Source organism: Diorhabda sublineata, chromosome 4 (genome assembly GCF_026230105.1).
Source record: "Diorhabda sublineata isolate icDioSubl1.1 chromosome 4, icDioSubl1.1, whole genome shotgun sequence".
NCBI lineage: Eukaryota > Metazoa > Arthropoda > Insecta > Coleoptera > Chrysomelidae > Diorhabda > Diorhabda sublineata.
This window is the reverse complement of record NC_079477.1, coordinates 19,157,760-19,184,935: the sequence shown is the minus strand read 5'-3', so window position 1 is coordinate 19,184,935 and position 27,176 is coordinate 19,157,760. Positions and strand designations below refer to the sequence as shown.

The window sequence follows — 27,176 nt, the reverse complement described above, 5'->3', positions numbered from 1 at the left end:
AGGCCCAATCCTCGCTTAGCCAGTCCCGGAACACACAGACGGACCAGACTCGCCCGGGGCAATGTGAACTTCCGACTTCCACATTCTATACATACTACCTGATCAGGGCCCGTAGTGGCTGGCTTCCGATCCAGCGCCATCATCCACCTTGGCAGAGACTAGCTCACATCAGCATCAGCAGCTACTTGGGTGACGAACCGAAAGCAGGGTGATGCACTCCCAGCAGACTACAGCGCAGAACCAATTCGGCATACAGGAAAAAAGGTAGGAAGCCCCCTAGCCCTCGCAACCTCGCAATAGTGGGGTTTTTTGGGAAGAGTCCACCTTGGGAGTGGGGTGGAGCTCTAGCTATGGTACCTCGGGCTTGCTACACCCGTAGCCGCAGTGCGGTTCTGATCTTGGTAAACGGTTTACAGGTATTTGGTTTGGCCGGAAAACGTTTTTCCTGGTACCAAACACCTGCGCTTTTGTTGGATAATTGTGTCTCTTTTGTGGTATAGGATTTACATTTATTGGTTGACTAGGAAAATTATTATAATTATTGTTGTTATTATATCTTTGATTGTTTTAATACTTATTTCTGTTATAATTATTATCATAATATTGTCGGTAAAAAGAATTGTAATTACTATATTGGTTATTTCTATTATTTCTTATTTGATTCGTTTGAACATTATTATTATATTTAACTCTGGGCTCATAAAATTGGCCATAGATTTTTTCAAAATTTTCGAACTCGTCAACATAAGCCATAGCATCCTCTAGCGATACAGGCTTTAAATACATGTTATTACGTATGGTGCCTGAACATCCTCCTATAAATGTGTTCAAAGCTGTTTTTTTACAGTGGTTTATTTGACATTTTTTATCAATTTCACCTAAATTTAAATTATTAATTATTCTTTGGATTATTTGACTTTTCAGCAATTGAAGTCTATTTCCAAAGGTTATCAGACTCTCATTTTTAAATGGTCGTGTTCTTGTTAGTTCTTGTAATATACAGTCTAAATCATGTCTGTCTGCAAAGCAATGTATCAAAGCTTCTTTTAGTTTGAACCAGGTATTAAGTTCAATCCTATTTCCTACCATCATCTCTGCTTTATCAATTAATTTTTCTTAGATACATTCCAAGACATGATTATTGATATCTTGATCATTATAGATCGAATACGTCTCTATTAAATTTTCACATCTATTGATAAATTTGTTTAAAGTATTTCTGTTACCGTCATATGGTTTTATATTTTCCAGTTTTAGTTTAAATAATTCCCAATTAAAGGTTTTTGGATTAACTGTTGCCATTTTTGTATAATCTGAACTATGTATTAAGTTTAAATTACCAAATGTATTTAATAATGTATCAAAATCGTTCATATGATTGATAAAAAAAATCAATAAATTATCTCTTCCTTACTCAGAATCGATAAGGGTAGATAATAAAAGGAATAAAAATAGGAACTTGGCACTTACAATTATTTGAAGTCCTGTCCCTCGTAGAGCTCGTGGATTTAGTGCTGAGGTACTGAAGTACTTAGTCCGAACTTTTATCGCACTTTGCGTAAAACTCGCGACCGCACTATCCTACTGACTGCGCCAAATATAATTTTCGGTAATCAAATATTATTTTTAAAAATTTATTTGATACAAAAATTACAATTAATCTTATATTATTGAATGGTTACAATTAATCTCTCAAGCGAATTAACATTACTAAGGTGTTTACATTCTTTGGTTTATATAATAAAATTATTGCTGACAATGTGTTTACAATATTTGATACAATTGCGTTTTATTAAAATGACCTAGAATTTTCTCCATGTAATTCGATATTGATTTTTATATTATAATTTTTTAAACTAAATGTTGTTTTTTTTTACTCCCGAAATGTAAGTTTTTTCAATAATATCTATTTTTAAACAGGTCCTAACTTGTTGAAAGTAGTTTCTAATGAATTTCTAATGAATACTTTATTTCAATAATTCTCTCGGTAGGTTCTAATAAATATTATGGAGTGTGATATTATTCGTGTATTTTTAAGACTATCAAAAAAAAAAGTTTTAAGCCGTAGTAACAAGAAGATGTGAAAATGAAAGGGAATATACAGTTAATGAGCGAATGGTAAGCGTTGGTTTCATCGTTATAATAGTAGAGATTTAACGCTCGAAGATCTTTAGCGCTAGGTCGAGCAGATTATATTGTTACACGCATTGTTACATGCGATGAAAAATGGATTTACCTAAACTACCTGAACAAACCCAAACCACCGATTGAACAAAGAACAATTACCAGAGCACTTCGAAATCATTCCAGATGGTCGAGCTATCAATGCCGAGGTATATAGTGGACAGCTGATGCGAATGTATGAGGTTTAATCGGAGAAATATCCAGGTTTAGTTAACCAAAAACGGGTTAACAACAAGACAGTGCTAAAACATATACTCCGAAAGTTACGTGGAATAAGATCGATGAACTTGGAGGTATTGAGCTCCTACCACATCCAGTATTTAGTCCAAATCTTCCAGCGTCAGATCAGTGGCGAAATTCTTGCGTGGCAAAATTTTTGAATCTCAAAGAGATATTTAAAATGCAGTGCGACAAGAAACCGACATTATTTATAAGTAGGGGTGGGCAAAATAATCGATTAATCGAAAAATAATTGATTAATAGGTTGATCGATTAATTTATATATATTTTTAAAATTAATCGGTAATTGATTAATCGAAAATAAGGAAATAATCGAAATATATCGATTAATCGAAAATAATGAAATAATCGAAAAATATCGATTAATCAGAAAATATAAAAATATTGATTAATCGAAAAAATCGAAAATTCGGAAATAATTAATTTATCGTAGATTGATTCTTTTTCATAATTTTCACACTTTTGTACTTTTTTGTGGTCCTGTAACCTGTAACTCAATACTCTGTTCTGAAGGTATACTGGATCCAAAACTTCTTTTTTTTGCAGAAGCTTACCTATTAAGAATAAAATCCTCTCTCTGAGAAATGAATAATAAGAAATATTTCTATTGTTTAGTTTTATTTTGGTGGAAATCAAATCACAATGTTATTTTTCAACTTTATAGCTGCCGTAATCAAGAAATATTTGTTTTGAGTATTCGATCTCTTTGGCCCACATTGTATTAAATGGATCACAATTATTGATTATATTAATAATTAAGTAAGAGCACACACCCTTTTAATTATTCGCTTTAACCAAATACAAATACCTACATATTGATAATTAGGTATATAACATTTAAACTTATTTAGTTAACTAGGTACAAAAATTATTCTTAAAAAGCTCTTTACAAATGGTATTTACCTTAAAAAAATAGAAAATATCATTATTTTCTTTGATGTTAGATAGCTTCCAGCGGTCCGCGTCTTTCTAAGTTTTTTTTTATTTTATTTAATATAGGTGTCGGCGAAAGTTGAAACCTTTGCGGCCTAGTGTTGCATAGTTTTGCTGCTGCATTTTTTTTTTGGATCACAGGACAGAAAATATTAGATCATTTGCATTATTAGAACCGTTGTGATATGACGCTTTGGCACTTTTGACAGTGCACATCATAAAAGAGTTTTGATATTTCACATAACGTTTGTTTTTTTAATTCGACCTTTCCTATCACTGTGCTTTCCGAAGAAAATATCAAGGTAAGTTTCTAAGCATAACCAAATTACAAATTTGTTATTATGATTATGACTACTGCTAATTTTTATGATTATTATTATTATTACTAATTCCATTGAAGAGGATCCAGGAGGCTAAATAGTAACTGACCTAAGAGCGTCACTAACTGGAGATCATATTGACCAGCTTGTTTTTTTAACTATGAATAAGACATTTGTTAACATTCCTAAAAATTTATAATAAACATCTTCCAAGATAATAATTTTTTCTACGACCGTGCGTTTTAACCCACTTTCCCGCACGCTTTTTAGCTTTGAAAGTGTCACTTTCCCGCACTAGTGCGGGAAAGTAAAATTATGCATATTTTGACCTTATTAGATAGTTTTTTACTTCGGAGGTTATAACTATTGTTACTACAGGTAAATAAATATTCAGGAAATAGTCCATCAAATAAAATTTAATCATTTAATAAAATTTTTGTAGCATTTTTAATTTTTTGAAAATATAAAATAATGAAGATATTTTTTATATAACCTTGTACATTCTTCAAAGGAGTGTCATAGCAACTACTATCAAACCACCTGGGTTTGATAGCAGTTGCTATGACAACCTAGGCGTGTAATTGTTACTAAAACGTCAAAGTTGTTCAAAACGTCTGGGAAGTGACCGAATAAGTACAATCTTCTTCTAAATTAAACCACATTAAACCAAATAACTCCATTGGACCGGCAATTCTTACTAGTCTACAGAATGCAACAAATTGTGTTTTCAATATTAAGATTTATAATACTTAGTAGTTTTTAGTTAAAGTTTTGTATATTATTATGTTTGTTGGAATAAAATAATTTTTGAAAAATGGGTCGTTGTATATACGGTCGTAGAAAAAATAATGTTCCTAACTAATGCGTAAAGTGTCTTTCCGCACTTGACTGCTTGCCCGAACTCCGCTCCGCGTCGTTCGGGACAACTGCAGTCGCGTGCGGGAAAGTATCACTTTCCGCACTTGTTAGGAAAATAACTATTTTGTTTTGCTTTTAGTTGCCAGCCTAAATCTAAGACTAAAGAGTTTATTTTGAAACAAGTCCATTAAGAGCTAGTGACAAATTAAAACTTTTAATTCATAATATACAAAAGAGATCGTTGTGTAAGGTGGAGCTTGTGGACAACATCCTGTGAGTTTGTTTTTATTCTATATTTCTATTTTCATTCTCAAAAATGCATAATGGTTTTGGTACAGTTTAATTGAATTTAAAAGAGACTTTTTAAGTGGTTTTATTACAAACTAAAAGACTGAAATAGCTATTTGTATGCTTAGGCCACGGCTATGGCATACACACTATTTTTCGTACAATCGTTAAAATAATCAAATAATATAATAATCAATTTAACGATTTTATTGGGAATCAAATCATAATGTCTTCTGTATGTTCCTAGTGGTATACTCGCTCTTTATCTTGTTTTTTGTTGGCATCAAATCGTTCTTTTGAAGCTTTATTTCCGATTTTCGAATAATCGAAAATTGATTATTTTCGATTAATCCATTATTTCCGATTTATCGATTATTTTATATAATCGATTATATTTTTTGATAATTGCCCAGCCCTATTTGTAAAGCTGCTTGCTATATTATCGGCAAATTGATTATTTTCATTCATTAATATTTTCTTAACGTTAGCGTTTCGATTATGATTTCAATGAGATTTGTTGAGATTTTCTTGGACATCCCCTGATTTTGATCTCATGTAATTAATGGACCCATAAATTATTATTTTTTTATTCTGATACTTGATGTTGTAAGTGCTCAATGTTTTTGACCCGATTGTATTACAAAAAAACAAAATTTTTTAAGTTTTCAGAACTTCATTTATATCACATATGGTTGGTAGTAAAGCTACGGAAATTAATACTTGGTAAGATATACACCAAAGGAAAGGTCAATGTTGTAATCTGCTGCTATTACATAGTATAAATTGCAGCTAATTGCAAGCCTAGTATCTTCTAAAAATAGTCTTGACAATTTTATTAATTAATAGTTTATTCAATTCCCGAGTTGTTTGAACTTGTTTGAATTAAATGAAATCATATAACTAAAATATTTTCATTTGATTAAAAACTTAAAAGTTGTTGCGACATCTGTGAACGTACAGTACAGTTATGCTTTTGTAGAAAGCTACGTTATAGATCTCGTAAAAGAAATAAATTAATAGAGAAGTACGCATGATCAGAAACACATGCTTTATCTACCATATGGGATATTTGACATAACAGGGTTGTTATTTAGTATTAAATCATTGAACAATAAGTTAATATAAACAAAAATGGCTGCTGCTGGTAGTGAAGATTTGCCAACAAATAACAATTTATTTAGGATAGAAAACAATGATATTGCATCTAGATCACCCTCAGTTTCATCTGTAAATAATTTTGTGTGGACCAGCCTATTGATATCTAAGCCTGAAAAAAAGATAGGAGTCAAATTCAAAGGTCTGTATAATGTAAATGTACATTCCCAATATTATCAATTCAAGCGTATTTTCTCCATATTTGCCAGGTTCATGTTATTTATTAACAATTGTAAATAGGTATACCTACCAACAGTACAAATAACCTTTATTAATAAAACAAATTGAGGTAAGGTTAGATGTGACTTGTCTAAGTATATAGATATTAAGTTCCATTACTACTCTACTTAAGTCAAAAGATCGTAAATATGATCTTTTGACTTAAGGTCAGAATGCTATAAGTCTATCATAACAGTTTTTGTTGTCTTTGATTATTTTGCTTAGGATACAAACTTAATTATTGAACCAATCAATGAATAGTAATTATTATATAGGTATCATAATAAATTCGATTTTAAACAACAAATTTTTGAGTTGAATAAATCTGGTAACTTATCAAACAGCTTGAGATATTAGTTTGGTTTAATGGTTTATTGTAAAAGACTAAGACCTTTTATTCAATACTGTTAACAAGTTTATGGTTAGTTATATTCATGTATGCATAAGTTTAATAACACTAGTCACACACTAGTCAATTATTCCCCAAAATTAATATTAAAATGAAGTTAAAACAAAATTATTAGATAAAAAATTTTGTTACAAGTATATTTTTGTGTCTCAAAATTGAGAGAAATCCATATTAAAACTGCAGTTATGACAGGAACAGTTAATAAACAATAAGGATATCATACAATATCAGAGCTTTCTAGTACTCCAATATTTTTGGGAAAACTTTCCTTTTTTCTAGTTCCAATAATATATTATTTTCTGGCTTATTAAATATTCATTTTTTTTAGTTGTAGGTATAAGATATATGAAAGTAATTCTTGTGTATATATTCTACAAACATACATCACCAGTGAAAAGTTTCTGCCTACCTCATAATCCAGTCATTAAATGTCAAAATATTTAATGAATTTCTCTTTCATATTGTCAATCAACTGTGTTTGACAAACCAAAAATAAGGTGTTTTACAAACCAAAATTGAAAAATAATAGTGTCTTATTTGTTTACTTTATACCAGGGCATGTTTAGATTTTCAGTGAGTGTGACAAGTTGAAACTTGCAAATACCCGCTTGATTTGCTTATCATTTTTAACTGTGAATTATTTCTTCACTGTTTTTGACTTAGATAAGTCCGAGTTAGTCCTGTGAAATGCAAGAACCTGTTAAGATTTATACTTTTTGTACCAAGACATCTTTTTGTGAAATTCATATAAGAATTGTTGTTGTTATTGCAAATCCAGACTTGTTTTAAAATGGAATTCGGTTGAAACTCGTGCATTAAATGTAAGTGTTCTTAGTCTACGCAAAAGTAGCGATATCACTGCCCCCGAATTATAAATACCACGATGTACCATGGACTATAACGTATGCCTCCACCAGGAGCTTTGGTGATAGAAAACTTTCAGGGAGGCCTCAAAACAACATAACTACTGAAGATAAACTTATTTTATTGATCAGTAAACGTGATCGACGACTCACGGGCCTAGAGATAGCAGCTCAGTTCAATGAATCTAGCAATCTGCCCTTGAGTACTTCTTCAGTGAAAAGGAGATTGAGAGAAGCTGGCATTATTGGAAGAGTAGCAGTGAAGAAACCTCTTTTAAGACGTCTAAATAAAATTAAGAGTTTTATGGAGTGATAAGTGATGTTTTTGGGTCTAAGAGAAGAATGTATGTGCACAGGTCAAAGGAAGAACAGATGTTACATCCATGCTTAATCCTGAATGTAAAACACGGTGGAGACTCGGTGATTTTTGCTGATGTTGTGGAGGAAGGGCGACTGGAGACCTCTTAAGAATTGAAGAGATTTAAAAGAATTGGAATGGAAGAAGGTACTGAAAGTAATGATTTTGCCGTCACAGTCGCCCAACCTCAATCCGATTGAGAGGGACAAATTGAACACAAAAGTCAGAAAGCAGTGTCTTTTCTACATCAGATCTTTGGAATATTCTAAAAAATGAAAGGAACCAAATACACAATGATTATTTGTCGAAATTGTTACAGAGAATGCCAAAATCGTACACCAAAATAATAAAAGTAAAAGGGGGCTACATAGACTGAATAAAAAATTTAAATATGTAAAAATTACAGACTGTAGTTTTAGTCTACTATATTCTTATCTATATATGTTGTTTAGAAAATAAATACCTTAATCGATAATATTGCTCTTATTTGTTGCATATCATGCAAACTATAGGGTGAATAAAAACTTTTGACTGCTAGTGTACTAGATCATGTTTACATTGAACTTCATATCAGTTTCAGCATTTATTCTGTAGAAATATCTCTCTCATTTTTTGACATGATGAACATAATGTATACTCACTTATAATGGGTTTTTGCTTACATAAATTTCTTTCCAAATATTTATGCTCTAGACTTTTAAATTACTACATTCTTTGGTATTACATTGGTGAATTATCTTACTAATAATTTACACCCTGTATATACAGGGTGCTTCCAAATTCATGCCACAAAATTCAGGTGATTGCTCGTATGAAATTAAGATGGGTCTATTCTATAATAAAATTTCCCCAGCCCACCCCTTTCCGAGATATCACCTTTAAAAGGTGGTGACTAAAATTGAGTTCTTATTTTTTTTTCTGAACGTGTACAGCAATCCATGACACGTAGGTTACATTTATGCATTTTGGCTATAGGTGGTTATTTCCAGCATTTATTATGAATCATATCACATTTTACATCTTTACTATTTTCCACTCAATTTATTAAAAAAATTATAAATTATGGTGTTTATTTTTTTAAAGATATTGTTTTTGGGAAACAAATTCAATAATAAAAAATATTTTCAAATAAAACAAGGATTTTATGTTAAAATTGAATTTCATAAAACTTCATCTTGAAAAAAGCTTTGATGTGAAATAAAGTAAAGGTTGCTAATTTCACCCCCGTATAATGTAACAGGAATGTTGGAAAAATCCCCATGGTTAGACCTTAAGAGCAATCACCTCCTGAATTTTAACGCATTAATTTAGAAACATATATATAATAATACAATAATACAATTTTTTATGTAAATTTCAGCAACATAAACAAAATTAACAGATGTTTTTTTTCCAAAATGTTACTATCCTTCTGATTGTTAAATGTAATCTTGATGTATGTATAGATTTTATCATAAAAGACATTTTCTGACTTAAACACTAGATGGAACCTCTGTACAATGCATATTGATCCATCTCATTCAAGACATCCCCAGAACTCTGCCCCAGAAATCAATAATTTTTATTTCAAAGTCTCTACTTTAACGAGTGCGGTGTGCTGAGAATGTTGTCTCAATTGTTTTCTGAAAGTATTGTTTTGATTGGGTAAATATTTTAAAAAGTTCAAATGAAAGTTCAAGAGCTACCTGCTGAAGCGGGCTCCAATGCCATGGAGCAAGAAATTGCAGGGGCCCAAGACACTATCTATTTGTGTAATTTTCGGGTATCTGTTGATGGAGAATGGTTGTGTTTGAAGGAACTTCAGGATGTAGAATTTAATATGCAGGAGTCAATCACTAAAGCTCTCTCTACTCCTTCACCTGAAATTCCCGTACATCCGTTTGGTATGATTTTGATTTCTTTAAATATAGATGCGATTTTACAAAACGTGATTCATCCTTTGTCGATTCATTGCATTGCAATTCAATTGTTGATAAACAAATAATTTACAAATTAATTATTTGTAAAAAAATTTTTGTTACGAAAAGCTACTAATCAGTTAGATGAAAATTACCAAAATATTTAAAAATAGAGACTAAAAATTATCAGAACTAAAAACATGACAACAATTTTATACAGATAAGTAAACTTGTTGCAGGATGTGCAGAATAAAATAATTTACTTAATATATATCACATGCTATGAAAATTATCATTTAGATAAACTTTCAATCACATATTGACAACTTTGTTAGTACATAAGTACATTCTTGTAAACATCAGGTTTTATTTATTTGCAGTAGTTGTTAAAAAAGCAATATTTCAACCATCAATGTAAATTAGTAATTTTTATTATTTTGCAAAATTTGTCATTCCCTTCCATATTTTAAATCGATAGACAAATTGCATTTTCTCCCATTTTCTCATATTCAAGTTTGTATCCTTCAACTGGAAGGATTCAAGTTATAAGAATGTGAGTTTTAAATGAAATAATAAATTCGCCCTAGTTTCAAAAGTTCAACATTAAAAGGATGTTCCTATGAAAATTATTTTGGATTTTGAGATGACCTTTCTTATAGTACCTTGTCATCAGATCATCACATAACTCTACAATTTGAGAATCTAATTATAGTTTCCAACAATATAATATTTACGTACCCTATCCTGATGCCTTTCTGCCTTTTCAGGTTAGGTGTAAGACTTGTTGGAGTTGAGCCATTTTTGAGACCCTTTTTTTACAGCTGTTCCTATTCTTTCCTGTGTCTTTTGATTTATTCTTGGCATTTTTTCCTCATTCTTCCCCCGCCATCTTTATTTCTTCTGCCCAGTTCCTCCACACTCTTCCTTTTTTGTTTTTGTACGTTCATGTTCCTTTTTAAGTTCAAATTTTCTCTTATAACTATGCTCAGTTACAGAGAGCATTACTTGCAACGCAACGTCATTATTTTCTACCATGTTTTGGCGTTTTTTGCTAAATTTATTATGTACATCTCCATAAGTCTTAAATTTATTAAATATTTTTCTAACAGTTTCATTGTGCTGCTTCTCGAAATGTTTTATACTTATCACCCACTATTAGCACAATCTCAATTTTCTCTTCCAGACTTAATGTTGGTGGCATGTCTAACTTTTTATAAACAAATACGTCTGTCAAACATAAAACTGTACAATACGGATCTCTAAAAACTAGGAAAAACACTGTTGACTGCCTAAAAAAAGTGTTTGTAGCGTGGCACTTTTTGAAATACGATTGTTGATGTTTTTTCGAATATTCGATATTTAGACAGTTCGCAAAGCCTACTTTAATTATCAGTTTTAAAAAATGCCGGTGCAGCCTAGATTAATTATGTATTAATGTGCAAACTTAAATTTCCAACGTAATGGCAGAGAAAATGTAGAAAAAAATATTTTTTAATGTAAATAAACAATGTTGAATATTTTACCTTCTTGATATTATTGCTATATCATCTGCTTAAGCTAGAATTTGTATCAGTTTTGTTATAATACCTCATTTTGAACCAGCAGCTTCATCTAGCTCAAAATTTAATTTTATTATATTTAATTGGTTAGAAGACTTCGATTGATGGCCTTTTTATGCGATAACATCAATAAAAGTTATTTATCTCTCAGCTGTTAAATTCCTTTATTTGCTCTCCTATCATTACTCTCATTGCTGATCGCTCTATCGTCATGTTTATTAGTCTTCCATTTCACTCGGTACCCTAATGTTTTAGTATTTCTCTGTTTGTACTATCAAGAGCTTGTTTAACTTTCATATATAGTATTTGTAGCTTTTCCAAATAATTTGGAAAATTTTTGTATGTTGCTTATGCTCTAATATCTATTTTTTAGGCCGAGATCCAGTTGTCATAGAAAGAAGTAACTTAGTGAACATAAGTAAATTAGTTGTTAAAGAACTAATAGAACAGTCTCTTAGATATGGAAGAATGTTGGATTCAGATCATATGCCCCTACAACATTTCTTTATTGTTTTAGAACATGTACTGCGTCATGGACTGAGACCCAAGAAGGTGAGTACAATATTTTAACAATCATTGTTTATCTAAATAATGACTGTTCCAATTATTCAAATATAATCACCAATGTTTTTATCATTTTTTTTTTATTTTCAGGGCTTACTGGGTCCTAAAAAGGAGTTATGGGACATTTTACAAATGGTAGAGAAATATGCCCCAGAAGCACAAGATATTACAGCCAGTGTTAGAGATTTACCAACAGTTAGGTAAAACACTGATTTTGAAACCCCAATAATTTTCTTTGTTTATATATTCTAGTAATTCGTATAATAGTGTTTTTGCGCCCTATCTACTAAGTATTACTACTATCTCTCTCTTTTTCTGATTTTTCCTTTTGTCCTCTCTAAGGCGTCTGAAATGTATTTATTATCAATTTACCCATTTCTCTTTCTTTTTCTGTTCTGTGCCAGTATCATAATTTCATTTATTTTCTGCTATCTTTATTTTCCTCGATATGCTATTTGCTTGTTCCATGTTTTTTTTTCATATAGTTCATGCTTTCCATATTCGTTTTGTTAATCTCTTGTTCTATTCTTGTTCAATATCCAAACCAGTTTAAGATTCACTTATTTATTTTTTCTTTGATTGTTTCTTGTTGTAAGTTGTTTCTTATAATTCTATATTTATATTATCCATCCTAGTTTTTCCTTCTATTTTTCGTAGGTACTTTATCTCAATTGCATTTACCTCACTATTTTATTGTTGATTATCCACGTTTCACTTCTATATATTAGTGATGGAACTATTATTATATTGTATACGCTCAATTTTCTATTTTCTCGTTCATTATAATTTTTTTGTATTCTTCTATGTTAATTTCCGTTTAATATCTCTATCTATTTTATCCAAATTTTTTTGAGTACTTCCATCTTTCTGTTATTTTCTGCCATAATTACGATGTCGTCTGCATATAGTAAGTCTTCAAAGTTTATTGGCATCATGTTGAGTATTTCATCCATTATTAATATGAACAAGAGTGGGATTAGACTGTCCTCCTTTTTACTATCATAAAGCATTCTGATCTTTATCCATTCAGTTATACTATTCCTTTTATTTTATACGCTTTTTGTAATAGTTATTATTTTTTAGGTATTTCTAATTTATTTCATATCTTCTACATGATGTTTCTTTGGATTGAGTCGAATGCTGCTCTTAAATCTATTAACGTTAAGTGCTTTTTTTTTGTAACGTCCTACTGTTATATTTCTTAGTATGCAAATATTATCTATTATTCTTGTCTTCCTTTTCAGTATTCTGCTTTTTCTTCTTCCAGTTTCTTATCTACTTATTTTAGTCTTCTTTCTATTATCATAGTGTATATCTTATAGAACACTGAAGTTAGGCATATTGGTCTGTAGTTCTCTCATTTTGTTCGTTCTCCTTTTTGTGGATTTTAACTAGCAAATTCTCCTTCCATTCTTGTGGTATTGTTTCTGCCCTACAAGCTTCTTTCATTGTCTCCCATATCCATGTCTTGTTTCTTCTCCTGGATATTTAACCATTTCTGGATCTATCTTATCTGCTCCGCTCGCTTTGTTGATTTTAATTATCCGTATTTTTTCTTTGAATTCAAAGCTGATTTCTTCCAAATTTATATTTTTTGTTTCTTCCAGTTCAGCCATGATGTATGTTTGGTCTACTTCTTCTCTGAATTTTTTCATGTAAAAAGAGTTCCATGTATTTGATATTTCTAGGCTTTGTTCTAAGTTTGTTTTCTATCTCTCTCAAATATAAAAAAAGCCATTAAACGAAAAATGTTTTCCGCTATATTCTTATTATCCCTAATAGTACAGGAAATAATCTGTTTCTTATTTAGACAGAGAAACACTAGTAATTGTGATTGTACGATTTTCGTGACTACTGTTACAATTTTATTTTATATCTTAATAATCTAAAGCGTTCAACTATTGTTTAGGATCATAACGATTTTTTGCTACAAACCGTCGCATCATTTCATATGTAACATAGTTGCTATATTTATGAAGCTAAAAACTATACCTTGTTAATATTGGTTCATTTCTTTCAAATTTTCTTTTTGTATTTGCTTTGTTGTACATTGTATTCAGAGTTCATGCTTGTTTGTATTGGACAGGAACATCTACTACTAATGGGTTTAAAATCTTTTGCTAGTTGTGCAGTTTAGTTTGACTACTAAATTATAATTTTTTTTAAAAAATTTTTTAAAAAATTTATTTTTATTTAATTCTCTTCTCATTTTTCGATTATATCAAAAAATATTTTATTCCTTTGTTATATTATATTATATTATATTTTTGCTTGATATAAAAATACAGTAAAAAATTAACACTTAACTAAACTATAACCTCCTCCATAAAAAATACTGCAACATATAGTGAAAACCATAATGTGCTGAAATAAAACTACTGTAATAATTTTTATTTAATAATTATAACTTTTGGTCTTGCAAATACATTTTTCTAGGCTTCTTCTGTTTGTTGTTATCCATGAAATGTATTTTTATAAATTTTAATTCTATTCAGAACAATTAATAAGTTAGATTAGATTAAATGAGCTAGGGCGTAAATCTACCTCACTATCTGTTATTCAGCTTATCTTCTCTAGCTTTAAAAAGCTTTAATGTAAGTACCATAGTTTTTGTTTATGGATTACGTAGCACTCACAAAGGAGGTGTTTGACTTGATTTTATAAGAGTCAGCTGCTTGTAGGGCTGCTCTTCTATCTGATATATTTATAATGCTGAGGTTCTCGTCAGGTCGCCGGGGTGGTCTAGTCAGTTCTAAAATGACATTAGTGCTGCTGTTGGACAAGACCGTGTCGCACCTGTTATCGTAAGGTAGGCCGCCCTTTGCAATTTATCTAAGGTTGTTTTCCCAGATTCATCATTTTGGGTTCTAAGTCCTATGTTCTTGCGACCATTTTGCAGCAGTTGTATAATGCACTTCCTGCCTTATGGCTCACTGCTTGAAGATATTGTCAGAAAGGGCCTAAGATAACAAATGCATTTGAAAAAACAATAGTTCTTGGGTTACATTGAATTTTTTTTAAATAATATTTGGCCATTCATAATTCTTCGTTATGTCATTTTTATAGATTTTCCAGTAGGTATATTATTGGCTTCATTTAACCCTTTAAAAATCATTCCACCAATCTATTTTCTTTTAGAACACATATGGGTCGAGCAAGAGCTTGGTTGAGACTAGCATTGATGCAGAAAAAGTTAGCAGACTACTTAAAAGTTCTAGTAGATCATAAAGATGAGGCGTTAGCAGAATATTTTGAACCTGATGCTTTAATGTTAAGTGATGAAGCTATTATTATTATTGGACTTCTAGTTGGTTTAAATGTAATCGACTGTAATCTGTGTGTTAAGGTAAGGTATTTGTTTGAAAATTAAAATTGGTTAGTTCATTTTTCCAATATTCCATCCGAACAGTAATGTGCTTTTAACTAAAAAAATTCTAAGGAAATTCTTTTTTTTAGCTGTTTCATATTTAAAGGGAGATTAGTGGTTATACTAAGCTTCTATCCTTACAATATTCGAGTAATTGATATTTTTCAATTTTGAGTTGAAGAGTATAAAACTGTACCACATACTTTTTTCTGACTAAATTGGTGCCATCTGTGGGGATATAAACCCTAACCACTTATTTGAGATCTGTTACAAGTAGTGACAAATTTGAATTTTTTTATTGGCGTGAAATTTTAGATATTATTTCTGTGATAAGAAACCGTAACTTGATATGTCGATGTGTGTGTCAGTCTTCGCGAGATCTACAAGATGGTATTACTTGATAAGTCAAATTCCTTATAATGGCGAATATGTTCTATATTCCATATGCCCAAACTTGATATGTCCAAAGTTCACATTACAGACGAGGTAATAACTTGATAAGTAGACATATTCAGGCACTCCTCTGAGCAAATAGTTCAGAATAACAAATTTTTAAGATATCAACATTTGAAATGTCAACGTATCTAATTTTTCCACTTTTAAATATCGGCTTATTTATGTCTATTAAAGAAAGAATAACTTGATATGTTGATATATCATGTTATGCCTTCTTTAAAAATATCCTCTATTCTATAAGATAAATAAACTAGAGTAACGCCACTAGACAAACTGTGATATATTGTCTTATCATGTTTTGCCAACCTGCAATATTGAGGTTTTTTGAGGTTAGGTGTGTGTAATATTATTTGCAGTTGTATCTTTTAGTTGAAAACAAAGTGTGTTTTATGTACCTAAATGCCTTATCCTTGTACTACGTGTAATAAAATATGTAACACTCGAAGTGAACTGTTTGGACATTTAGGAACATATGTAGATAATCTCCTACAGTGTGATTTACGTGATTCCATTGAACGTGAAGTTACAGTTACTAATAATGACTGTTCGTTTAATGAACAAATTTCAGCTCCTGGTATAGCATCTATTCCTAGTAGCCTAACCGTAACATGTGAACCCCAGGTAAATATTACAATTTCATAATCTGTAGTTTCAATAGTGTAATATAGACTTAATTTCGCTAAAGCTAATAAAAAAGTTAATCAAAACTAACATTGTTGTATCATTGTAGGACAATTTCGATGACTCAGTTGCAGACCCACCATGGACTCCAAAGCTTGAAAACCATTCTAGGAAAAGAAAATGATACTGAAGGTTGTGTATGATTTATGCAAAAAATGAGAACTTTTACTATTTTTATATTTATTTTTCAGATGAAGTTGTGATTGATAACGAATTTGATATAGCTAGCAGTAAAATAATGATTTCCGACAGCAACTTATTTTTGGACTTATCTCAATTACAAGATGCAGATCAGCATCAAAGTAGCAAAAATAAAGTACGTAAAATCACAACAACTAAGTCTGCTTCTTCTAAACCCAAATGAACGAAAGGGGTTAGAGTGCGTGAGCAAGAAAAAAATAATAAAGATCACGGTATGGCTTACAAAAGTAGAAAAGGTGAAGTTCACGGTCCCATTGTGTTCAAACCTACTGTCAAACGTTGTTAGAAGAAAAAATGTTTTGAGATTGTAACACCTGAAGTACAACATGAAATATTTAAAAACGTGTATTCTCTGCCAAGTAAAGTAAGGGACCAAACTTTGTGTGAAAGTATGTAAATTTCTGGTACAAAGTATAGTGCAAAAGGAAAAGGTTAAAGTGCTCTCACGACAGGCTTGTGACTGTTCGTTATAATATTATTGTTGAGAATAAAACAATTAATGTTTGTAAACTAATGTTCATGGGTGCGTATGGAGTAAGCAGAGGGAAATTGGACATATTAATGGAGAAGAAAAGAGCTTCTCACTATGGTGTTATTGATGTTGATATGAGGGGCAAACAAACGCCAGCTAACAAAACGTCTGATAAAGAGATATATTGTATTCATCAGTTCATAGACAAGTACCCAAGACATGAAAGTCATTACGCTAGACGAGATAACTCATCAGAAAAGATATTTTTGCCTAGTCATTTAAGTATCAAAATAATGTACACAGTGTACTTACAGTGACGAGTAGAAAACGGGTACGATAAGTTGGTTGGATATGACACATTTAGAAAAATTTTAACACAAAAGGCTATAAGTTCAAAGAACCATTTATTGACACGTGCAAAACTTGCTATGAATTTAATGTATTTAAAAGATATGCTACTAGTACAGCTGACCGTGATGTGATCAATGCCAGCCATAATGTTCACGTTCTAGAAGAACAAGAGGATTATGATCGTAAACCCGAAGACAAAGAACACTGAATACCAAAGAGTTTTGGTTTTTGACTTACAACAAATTCTGCCCGTGCCATACTTCACAATCTACTTGTGTATTACAAAAGACTGTTAACTATGTGCAACTTAACTATTCGTGGTTGTTCACAAGAGAAAGATTCATCAGACTGCTGTATGTGGAGTGAGCTTCAAGGAGAAAGAAGATCAGATCAGATTGCATCTTGTATGTTAAAAAAGCTTCTACAGTTATCAGCAAACGTAGAGCACGTAATTACGTACTCAGACACATGTGGTGGCCAGAATAGGAATATTAATATGGAAGTTATGTTCATGTATGCTTTGGCAAAAAATCACAATCTCAATGTTATTGATGAAAAGTTTCTTCTACCAGGGCACACCCGCCTTGAATGCGACAGTGATCATGCTCGCATTGAACGAGAAAAAAAAGACTTGGATCATCAGGATCGTCGAATGATGATGAAAAAAATTTTAAGATTATGGTTCCTCGTGATTGGTGTCAGTTTGTAAGAGTTGTCCCTGGTAAAAAAAGGTTTAATGTGATCGAGATGGACCTAACAGATTTCAAAGCGTTTTCATCTTTTTTAGCTAAGAATAACATTTTGGTGCACCATAATCACGATACGGAAAAAAATCCAGTGGAATGGCTAAAAATAAAATGGTTAAGATACACTAAGGAATTTGGAGTCATCTATTTCAAATATGATCTGAATCCATTTACTTCATTTTGAACCCTAAATCTTATTCGCGACAGAAAAGGTCGGAAGATCTGTGCAAAAAATCTTTGCTCTCTCATTTGTTAGTAGTCTTGGAGTAAATCCTTTGAAAAAAAAAGGATCTGATCGTTATCAACCTTAATAGATAAGAAGTTCCATATTTTTTACAAAAAGCTGCCAACAACCTCAAAGGCATTGGAGTTGGATGAGCTAAGTAATGCACAGGACGACTCAGAGATTGAAACTCAAGCAAACTCCTAGTTCAGTAGCTTTTTTTTGTTTTGTATACCAAGAAATCCTGTTCAGCTTCACTTTTTGTTGTAACTACTTATTTTACTATAAACGAAGTGTATTTATTGAGATCATATTTTTGTTACAATTATATTGATATCAAACTTAAAAATGTAGATATTTTCAAAAGTCACAAGTTTTATTCTTTTTTTTTTTGGTTGAAGTGTTATCATTAGCACTAGTTAAAAAAACATGGCAGAGCAAAAGGTGGCAAAACCTGTTATGTTCAATAATCTTACATAACTCCAATATTGTGCCATGTTTCACTTTCATACTTTATAACTCCCAATATTCTTAATTTAATCTTTCGAAGTATTAGCTACAAATTGTTCTTTGATTTTGAGATTTAACAGAGATATTTAATCTTAAAATCGCTCTACTGTAAAGTTAGTCATACTTGATATATTAAGTTATGGCTTTTTAGCACAGATTTTATAATAGTTTATGCTATTAACCCTTTCAGTGCGCTTGGCACACATTACATGCGACCCGTGGGTCCACTTGTACAAAAATGTCCAAGCTGAGGTGTTGTAGTAACACACTTTTATTAGCTTCTCCTGTATGTTTGTTTATAATTCTCCTTTGGGATAAGAGCAAGTGGCTTATTTAATAAAAATTTCGTTTGACAGAGGATTCGAACCTCTGATCTACGTATTAGAAATTAAGCACTTCGATAACCTTACCAACTACATCGTTATGGCTCGATACAAGTTTCGACGAGATGTAGGTATATGATCAGCGAAGCCATTATATGAAAGATGTATCAATGAACAAAAACGCAAAGGGTGTAAATGTGGTCAAATGGGCTATAGGAAAAATATGCTTATGACGTTGCGGCGGTGCGACATTGAAAAATATTTTATACGGGACGTATCAAAAAAACACACGGAACAGAAAAAATGATTATCATTAGAAAAAACTCTCTTTTAAGGCACGTGTTTTTTAGTTTTTTCAAACTATATTTCAGTTCGTAGCATGTTGTGAAGACCAGATACAACAGAAAATTTTGTTCTTGATTTTGTTAGTGGGTACAATTTGGATGAGGAATTATTGACAATGTTGAAATTGTCGGACTCAGAACCCCATTATTCAGGATTCAAGGAAAGCTCTGATGATGATGGTGAAGGTACTTTCGATAGTTTTTCTGTTGTTTGGTTTTTCTATACTTACCATTCTTTCCCATTTTCGGAAAGAAACGAATTGTTACAACCTATTTCTTCAGATTTTTCCTGGTTCCGAGGCTGACTATTGAGATTTTTAGCAAGTTATGTATTTTTACGTAGGGTAAGGAGCTAGCCTACAGCTACAATCCTCCTCCTTTATCCGGGCAGCAGCGATGATGAGCTACTCAATCCACCCATTACCACTACAGGCGGAGTTGAAGTATTTTAGTCGAAAAATGTCCTTATATGACTAGAATTGCAATATTGGAAGGATTGCGGACAATAACTAACACGGAAACCCCCAGAGTCAGAGAGGTAGAACACAAAATTTAAATGTCGGGTTTGTTCCCAGTGTTAAAAACGTCAATGACCATATGTCACTACTAAATATCCTGGAGACCCTGGTCTTTGTGTTAAGTATTTTCCTGTTTTTCATGCCGCGTGAAAGGTACTCTTGCGGCGAGTTATTCACTATGCCGCTCTGTAGCGAGTGGGTTAAATAAGTATATGTAAACAAATTTTTGTACTTTTTTACTGATATATATAAATATAAATATAAAAAATAAATATAAAATTATGATGAAATGAAAAAATATTTTGAAAGCACTTTTAGATTGTTTTGGGGAGTCGTTTTGGCTTTACAGCTCTCTCTGCACCTATATATAGAAGATATTTTGTACAATACTCTACATATTATTGTTGTTCTTCGTTCTTCTTCCAAAACATATGGACTCCTTCCAAAGAAGCCTATTTTTCAGGGTACTAAAGCCTTTTAGCGAAATGGGTAGGACATTAGTTATGGAGTCGTTGCCCCTTTTTTAAGACTATCTGCTTCCTCATTTCCTGGTATATCCAGGTGGCCTGGATGCCTTATTAGGGTTACTTTGTTTTTGTTAGGTAGGGCTTTTAGAGTTTGTTTAATCTCCCGCACTAGTTTGAATGTGCACTCAATAGCTTTCAGGTCCTTCAAGACCGCTTGGTTATCTAAGAGAATGTATGCAAACACTCCATAGTACATTTGATTATTGGTAGCAACTCTACCTGAAAAATGATGAGTGATGTTCCTAGAGGAAAGCTTGCATTTTGGTCCAAAAATACCCAGTCCAGCTTCTTGCGCTAGCTTCGACCCGCCTGTGTATCAGAGAGGTACATTTCCAGCTTGAGGAAGATTTTTGTTGACTCATGATTGGTGTTCATTAATTACCACTTCGAATGAGGTGTCTTTGTTCAACATGTTATGCATTTGGTCCTTAAAAGCACTTACTCGAATGAAATGCTGGTCAATAATAATTTATTATAATAATAAGCTTAACAGTGTTTATTACTAAGACCAAAAAAAGTATATATTTTCAAATGAAACATTGCATACAAAAATAATGAGGCATTATTATTTCAGTAATGTTTAAATGCAGCACACTGATATGAATCACCAATATGAAATTGTTTGCATCATGTCTGCCAGCTTGATTTCTATTTATGCTGGATAACCTATCTAAATGAAATATAAAGAATTAACTTGACTTTGCGTCAGTTCAGTAAACTGTCTATTATTATATTAATGTCAGAATTGAGTAAATTTGAGAATTTTGACTATGTTTATCACTAAGTCTTTAATATCATCTTTGATATCTAGTAATACCTACAGATAAGAAATAGACATTTGGTAAAAGATGTCCTATTTTGCTATAAGTTAATTATTATTTTTAGGTGTAATCTCTAAATCATGTACCAAAATATAACAATTTCTTTTTCAATTTAAAAGTTTTTTTTTTCATCTAAAACATGCTTTGAATCTCTTTTTAGGAAGAGGACTTGGATTGTCCTCAAGGGGTCATCGATTTTTCATTATATCTCAGATCTTCTAGTCATGTTTCAACAGATTCCAGTAATGAAGAACAAGGTGACGCAATGATCACAGTTTTGGATCAAAAGAATTATATAGAAGAACTCAATAGGCATTTAAAGTAGGTATTGACTTCTTTTGATTTTTTTAATTATAAATTTATATCATTTTTCAGAAAGCATTGATATTGAAAAAAGGATATCAAATTAAATTCTACTAATATTCTTTTTTACTCTCTTGATATTTCTCTCTTCCATTTCATCCTTTTCTTCAAGCTCTAATTCTTATACAAGGCGTTCTTCTACTAAACAGAAGCTACAGATACTAGACTAGATAAAAGTTTTTTCTAAGGGAACTAGGGCCTTTCGACGATATGTCAACTGTCAATTTTTAACGAATAATAAATGATTTAGCACTACAGACTTATGAATTGTACAAAGTTTGTGGGTAGAGCTTTATTTGTAGTATGCTTAGAAAACTAATTTATCAGTGTCACATTCCATGGGCGCTAACTTGTTTAGACCAAACTTCTGGATAAATATACACATCACATTCAGTATCTGTAATTTGCGTTTAGGAAAAAAAATGTCCAGTATATAATCCATTGATTTCTTCACATCGTTAAGTTTGCAAGACTTTTTCAATATCCACAACTAAAACACAAAAAGTTAGTATTATTTATTCTGTATTATGTTAAACTATCAGTTTAAAATAGTGTTTATGTTTATTTTTTTAATTTAGTGCAACCGTAGCAAATCTACAAGTAAAAGTCGAATCTCTTACCACAACAAATGCACTAATGAAAGAAGATTTGGCTATAGCTAAAAACAATCTTTTAGCCTTGTATGAGGAAAATAGACAACTAAGACAAGATTTAGGTATAGAATCTGAAGGATATACAATGGGAGCAAGTGGAGTTCAAATAACAAAAGTAGAGGAAAAGGAACAAAAAGAATCAAATAAACTGGTCGGTAGCGAAGTGGAAGAATTGAAACAGAGATTAGAAGAAGAAAGAAAACTCAGACAAGAGGCTGATCATGAACTAGAAATGCAAGTAAGTATAAAAATAATACTACAATAATAAATAATTATTATCTGATTGCAAATGCTTCAGTTAATTAGATTAAGTGGAACTGATTCAAATTATTTATCAATATGATCATTTTTCTACTCACATTACGTTTATTCACTTCTGGAAAGTTAACTGATCTCTAACGTTAATTGAAACATAATCAGTAGTACTCTACTCAATTCATTATATTGCCCTTTATTCTCTTTATCATCGTTGTTGGGAATAGTGAATTAAGAGTTGTTTTTCTCACGTACATGTATTTCCATTTGTTCTTCCTATTTTACCTGACATTAAAGGTAATAAGGACCTTGGTTTAAAATTATATGTTTATGTCTGTTTGTAGTGCTGAAAGTGAGGTTTTGTGTTATTTTTTTAGTATTATATATTCATGTCAGTCTATATTTGCAGTTTTTTATTTAGTACAACCAGAAATTAGAGTTACAATATTCCATGAAATAATCTGCATTGGCATTTTAAGATTGCGTCCACTGATAGATTTTTCCTAACTTCCAATCGTTTGAAGTAGTGATTGTAATAGGACGCTTGAGTAATTTTATATTCGTTTGTAGTATTGGGTACTTCGAATTTTGATGACATTTCTTACAAATAGTATATATGTTATATATGCTCAAAGACCGAAAACGGCCAGTGGCCATATAAAACAGCCACAACGCGTTCTGTGTGTCTTGCGTTTGCCAAAACCGCGTTGTGGCTGTTCTGATATGGCCAGAGCCCGAATGAAATTATTTTAGATTTAGAAGACGTCAGCTCATGTAATATAATGCTGCTTATTAATAATCATTTGGTAACAAAGTAGTACAACACTCATTATTTGAATAAATGTTTAATGACAACGTTTTTATATGTTTTATATCCATATAGCCAATAGTTATTAATAAGCAGCATTATATTACGTGAGCTGACGTCTTCTATATATAAAATAACTTCATTCGGGTTCTGGCTATATTAGAACAGCCATAACGCGTTCTGGCAAACGCAAGGCGCACAAAACACTTTGTGGCTTTTTTAAAAGGCCATTGGCCTTTTCGGTCTTTGAGCTTAGCACATATACCAAATAAGTGAGAGCGTTGGTGAGCATACGACGAATTTTCGACTAGTTTAGTTGTATTATAGATAGCCATATTGGTTTGATGTTAATTTTATATAGTAAGATCTTGTTTGCAAAGGTTAAGTTGGATATTCTCCTATCAGCTAATTTATCTCCTTAACTTTTAGATCAATTTGTTTTCGTTTTCATCCACGCAAGTTTGGAAGCCAAATGTAGGCCGAAGTTTTTTGTACTTCCATATTGTTCAGTTTGATTGGTGGACACTATTCCCTTGTTAGTATATAACCCACACATTGAGACTTGCTAGCATTTATCTTATCTCCTTTTCTTTAACCATAGTTGGATTTGGTCTTGTTGGTTGGATGTTTGAATGGTTTTTGGATTCCCATAGATTACTAGTATTATTATTAACAGATGTTCCAATGGTTGTCTCTGTAGGCACTGGTAGGTCAGCTATATAAAAGTAGTGCAATGTTCGCAAAATACTATCTTGGGATACTCCAGTTGTAATAGGAAATTTATCTGAGGTTTAGTTGCCTACTTTAGTTTTGAACCGTCTTACAGAGAAATATCACTTCAAGATACTAACTACTTCATCTTTGCTAAATGATCATTCACTTATTCACATTCGAAACTACTCTGCTTCAACACACATGGTACTCTTACACACTATTTCTATTCCAATTTTTGATGGTTTCTTCCTTTTTTTATGTGATAATGTGGTAATATTTTGTCTTGACATAGTGTAAAGTTCTATAGTATCCTTCAAACTGAACTTACTATTTGTATGTATGTAATTTGCAGATGTGTATGAAAGCAGAAATGGAAGTAGCTATGAAATTACTGGAAAAAGATATCCATGAAAAACAAGATACAATAATTTCTTTACGTAGACAGTTGGACGACATAAAATTGATTAACCTAGAAATGTACAAGAAACTTCAGGTAACTATCGTGACATAGTATCTAAACATATTTTTTTTAAATATTTATGTTTGTTCAGTTAAAAAATAATTTGACTGTTTTGGAGAATGGGGCTTGAGAAAAAGTTGTTTGGACTGTTATTGTTAGAAAAATCTCGCAGGGAGTGGAATTATTATCGAGCTTGTTAGACACACAAGATTGAATATTAACGGCAGCAAAGAACCAGAAGCTATGCGAGCGTTAATGAATAGAATATTTATTTATACATACTAACTATTAGCTTCACCTACAGGAATTAGACACTCCTAGTGACCTTGTCACTTTCTTTTAATTAATTAAGGGTATTTCCCATAATGTAATGTGGGTTACCATATTAGAATTTGCCACTAGAGGTACTGGAGGAGCTTAAGTTCTGTCTCATAAATGTCATGTCACTGTTTGTTTGAGAGCTTTAATTTACAGTCGTCAAGGTTGAAATGTTCTTTTTCTTTTTTACAAACGTGAATATTTTGAAGGCATATAGTTGTCCTTGAAATTGCTACAAACTGCTTCCTTAGAGCTTAAGTCTTTTAGAACCACGCCCTTGTTAAAAATAAAACCTAAAAGGAGTGGGATTAATAGATCAGCTATAAACACTGGGCTCCCTAGAATAGCAGCAAGAAAGGGGTACACAATAGATCCTTTGGGTTGCGATGTATATGATATCCTAATATCTACATACATAAAAACAAAACTTGACATTTTCTCTGAACATTTGCACTGTTCGGATATGATTTATATTTAAGGTGAAATAAAAAATTTTGAGAGCGATCTCACTCGCCCGTGGGGTCACCTAGTGATATAAAAACAAAAGCTCTCGTAGAGAATATTTAAAAACTATCTAAATACAGTTCATAGTAATTGTCAATATATTATTTTTGCTTGATACAATTGCATGCATAGACATAGTTTTTGTTGCTTTGTTGTGTTAAAGTTTGTGCAACAACTTGATTGATTATAGGAGTGTGAAATGGAACTAACTCAGAAAGGTGAGATGGTGAGTCGGCTACAAGCGAAAGCCGGACAAATTGGAAAGATTCTCAACAACTTAGAAAAATATAACCATCTTTTAAAAGATGATAAAAGACATATCGATAAAAAACATGATAGAAAGCAATCTCTTTCTAAATGTATGACAAAAGAAAATAAAAAATGTGAATCGGTAGAAGAACCTTCTAGTAGTAATATGGAAAACGAAAGCAAATATATGGAACTGAAACAACCCATTCCTTCTGATTCAACAGAATCTTTTATTAAACTTGATTTGGAATTAAATTCTCCTGAACAAAAGGAATAATTTAAAAAAGCTTTTCAAGTTCAAATTCTAATCAGCTAAAAATTCATAAAATTGATTATTATAAAGTTTTAGTTTCTACAAATGACTGTATGAACTTATTATTGAGTTTTATTGTAATGAATTGTTTAAATATTTTTACTAGGTGCTGACATGCAAGTTTAAGTGTAGGAATATTTGTGCTTTATAATTCAATACACATTGGCTATATAAATTCGCACCTACTTTCTTGTGTAACTTGTGATTATATAAAATCTATACTATTTTCTTAAAAATAAATTATTTATCACATTCTCATGCATAAAATATTTGAAATATATTTTTGTGTGTCAGCCCCTAGTCATTTAAAGCAGTCATTGTATATTTTTATCATTGACTTTAGATTATTATTTACTTTTTTACTACTATTCATAAATTTTATACAAATTTCAACCAAACAGTAATTTAATTGTTTTTTGAAATATTTCTCTTATTTGTACTTACGTTCATGCATTGCTATATAAATAATCTAAATAACTTATATGTTTTGGGCATAACATATTTATATTGGATATAGCAAATGAATATGTAGATGTGACTTATTTCAGGATAGCGAGGCTTCTCTAAGGCATAAAATCGAGTTTATTACCAAGCTAGAAGCTAAAGCGCAATCTATGACAGAAACAATACAATCTCTTGAAAATAAGTAGGTACCTTTTTGATTTATTTTCTACCTATTTTTAGTTCTTTTAACCTGATGAATAATCATGAAACGTTGACAAATATCAAAATTGGGACTTCAAATGAGTTTAAATAAACAATCCACCATCCTTCTACAGTTTTCTCAGAAGGTTGTTTAAGATTCAAAATATTCTACCTACAGTGGTTTTCATATTTGTACTTCCGTCTTTTATATCACTATTTGATATTTTATAATATAAGATTATTTATATTTGACATAACCTGATAACTATTCCCAATGGGTTCCATAAAAATATTACTTTTTGTTGGAACTATTAGCTATTACTATTTATTAAATTCACTGTTTTGGGTAGTTGTTTGTTACTTGTTTTTCTTTGAAAATCAAAAATGATCGGCTTAAGCTACTTAAATTCATATTGCAATAAACGATTTATACTCAGAATTAACTTAATCTTTTTCCATTAGAAGAGTAAATAACTATCGAACGCAGAAACATTTGTTAAGTACTG

The 27,176-nt window shown here is 31.3% G+C and overlaps 1 protein-coding gene across 4 annotated transcripts in view; it reads left to right on the top strand.

The window, feature by feature from the left end:
- Positions 1-5,859: 5,859 nt before the first annotated feature.
- LOC130442535 (RUN and FYVE domain-containing protein 2) overlaps positions 5,860-27,176 on the top strand; it is a 31,892-nt gene continuing 10,575 nt past the window's right edge. Inside the window, exons 1-8 of one of the 4 annotated variants that reach the window (XM_056776707.1) lie at positions 5,860-6,120; positions 11,658-11,836; positions 11,939-12,048; positions 14,987-15,194; positions 21,549-21,709; positions 22,330-22,642; positions 24,534-24,674; positions 26,574-26,671. In XM_056776707.1, the coding sequence (XP_056632685.1) occupies positions 5,955-6,120; positions 11,658-11,836; positions 11,939-12,048; positions 14,987-15,194; positions 21,549-21,709; positions 22,330-22,642; positions 24,534-24,674; positions 26,574-26,671 (1,376 nt within the window). In that variant the 5' untranslated portion in view covers positions 5,860-5,954. Of the gene's footprint in view, positions 6,121-9,031; positions 9,711-11,657; positions 11,837-11,938; positions 12,049-14,986; positions 15,195-21,548; positions 21,710-22,329; positions 22,643-24,533; positions 24,675-25,653; positions 26,672-27,176 lie in introns of those variants that run through there. The other 3 variants (XM_056776709.1, XM_056776708.1, XM_056776706.1) reach the window with 3 other exon arrangements.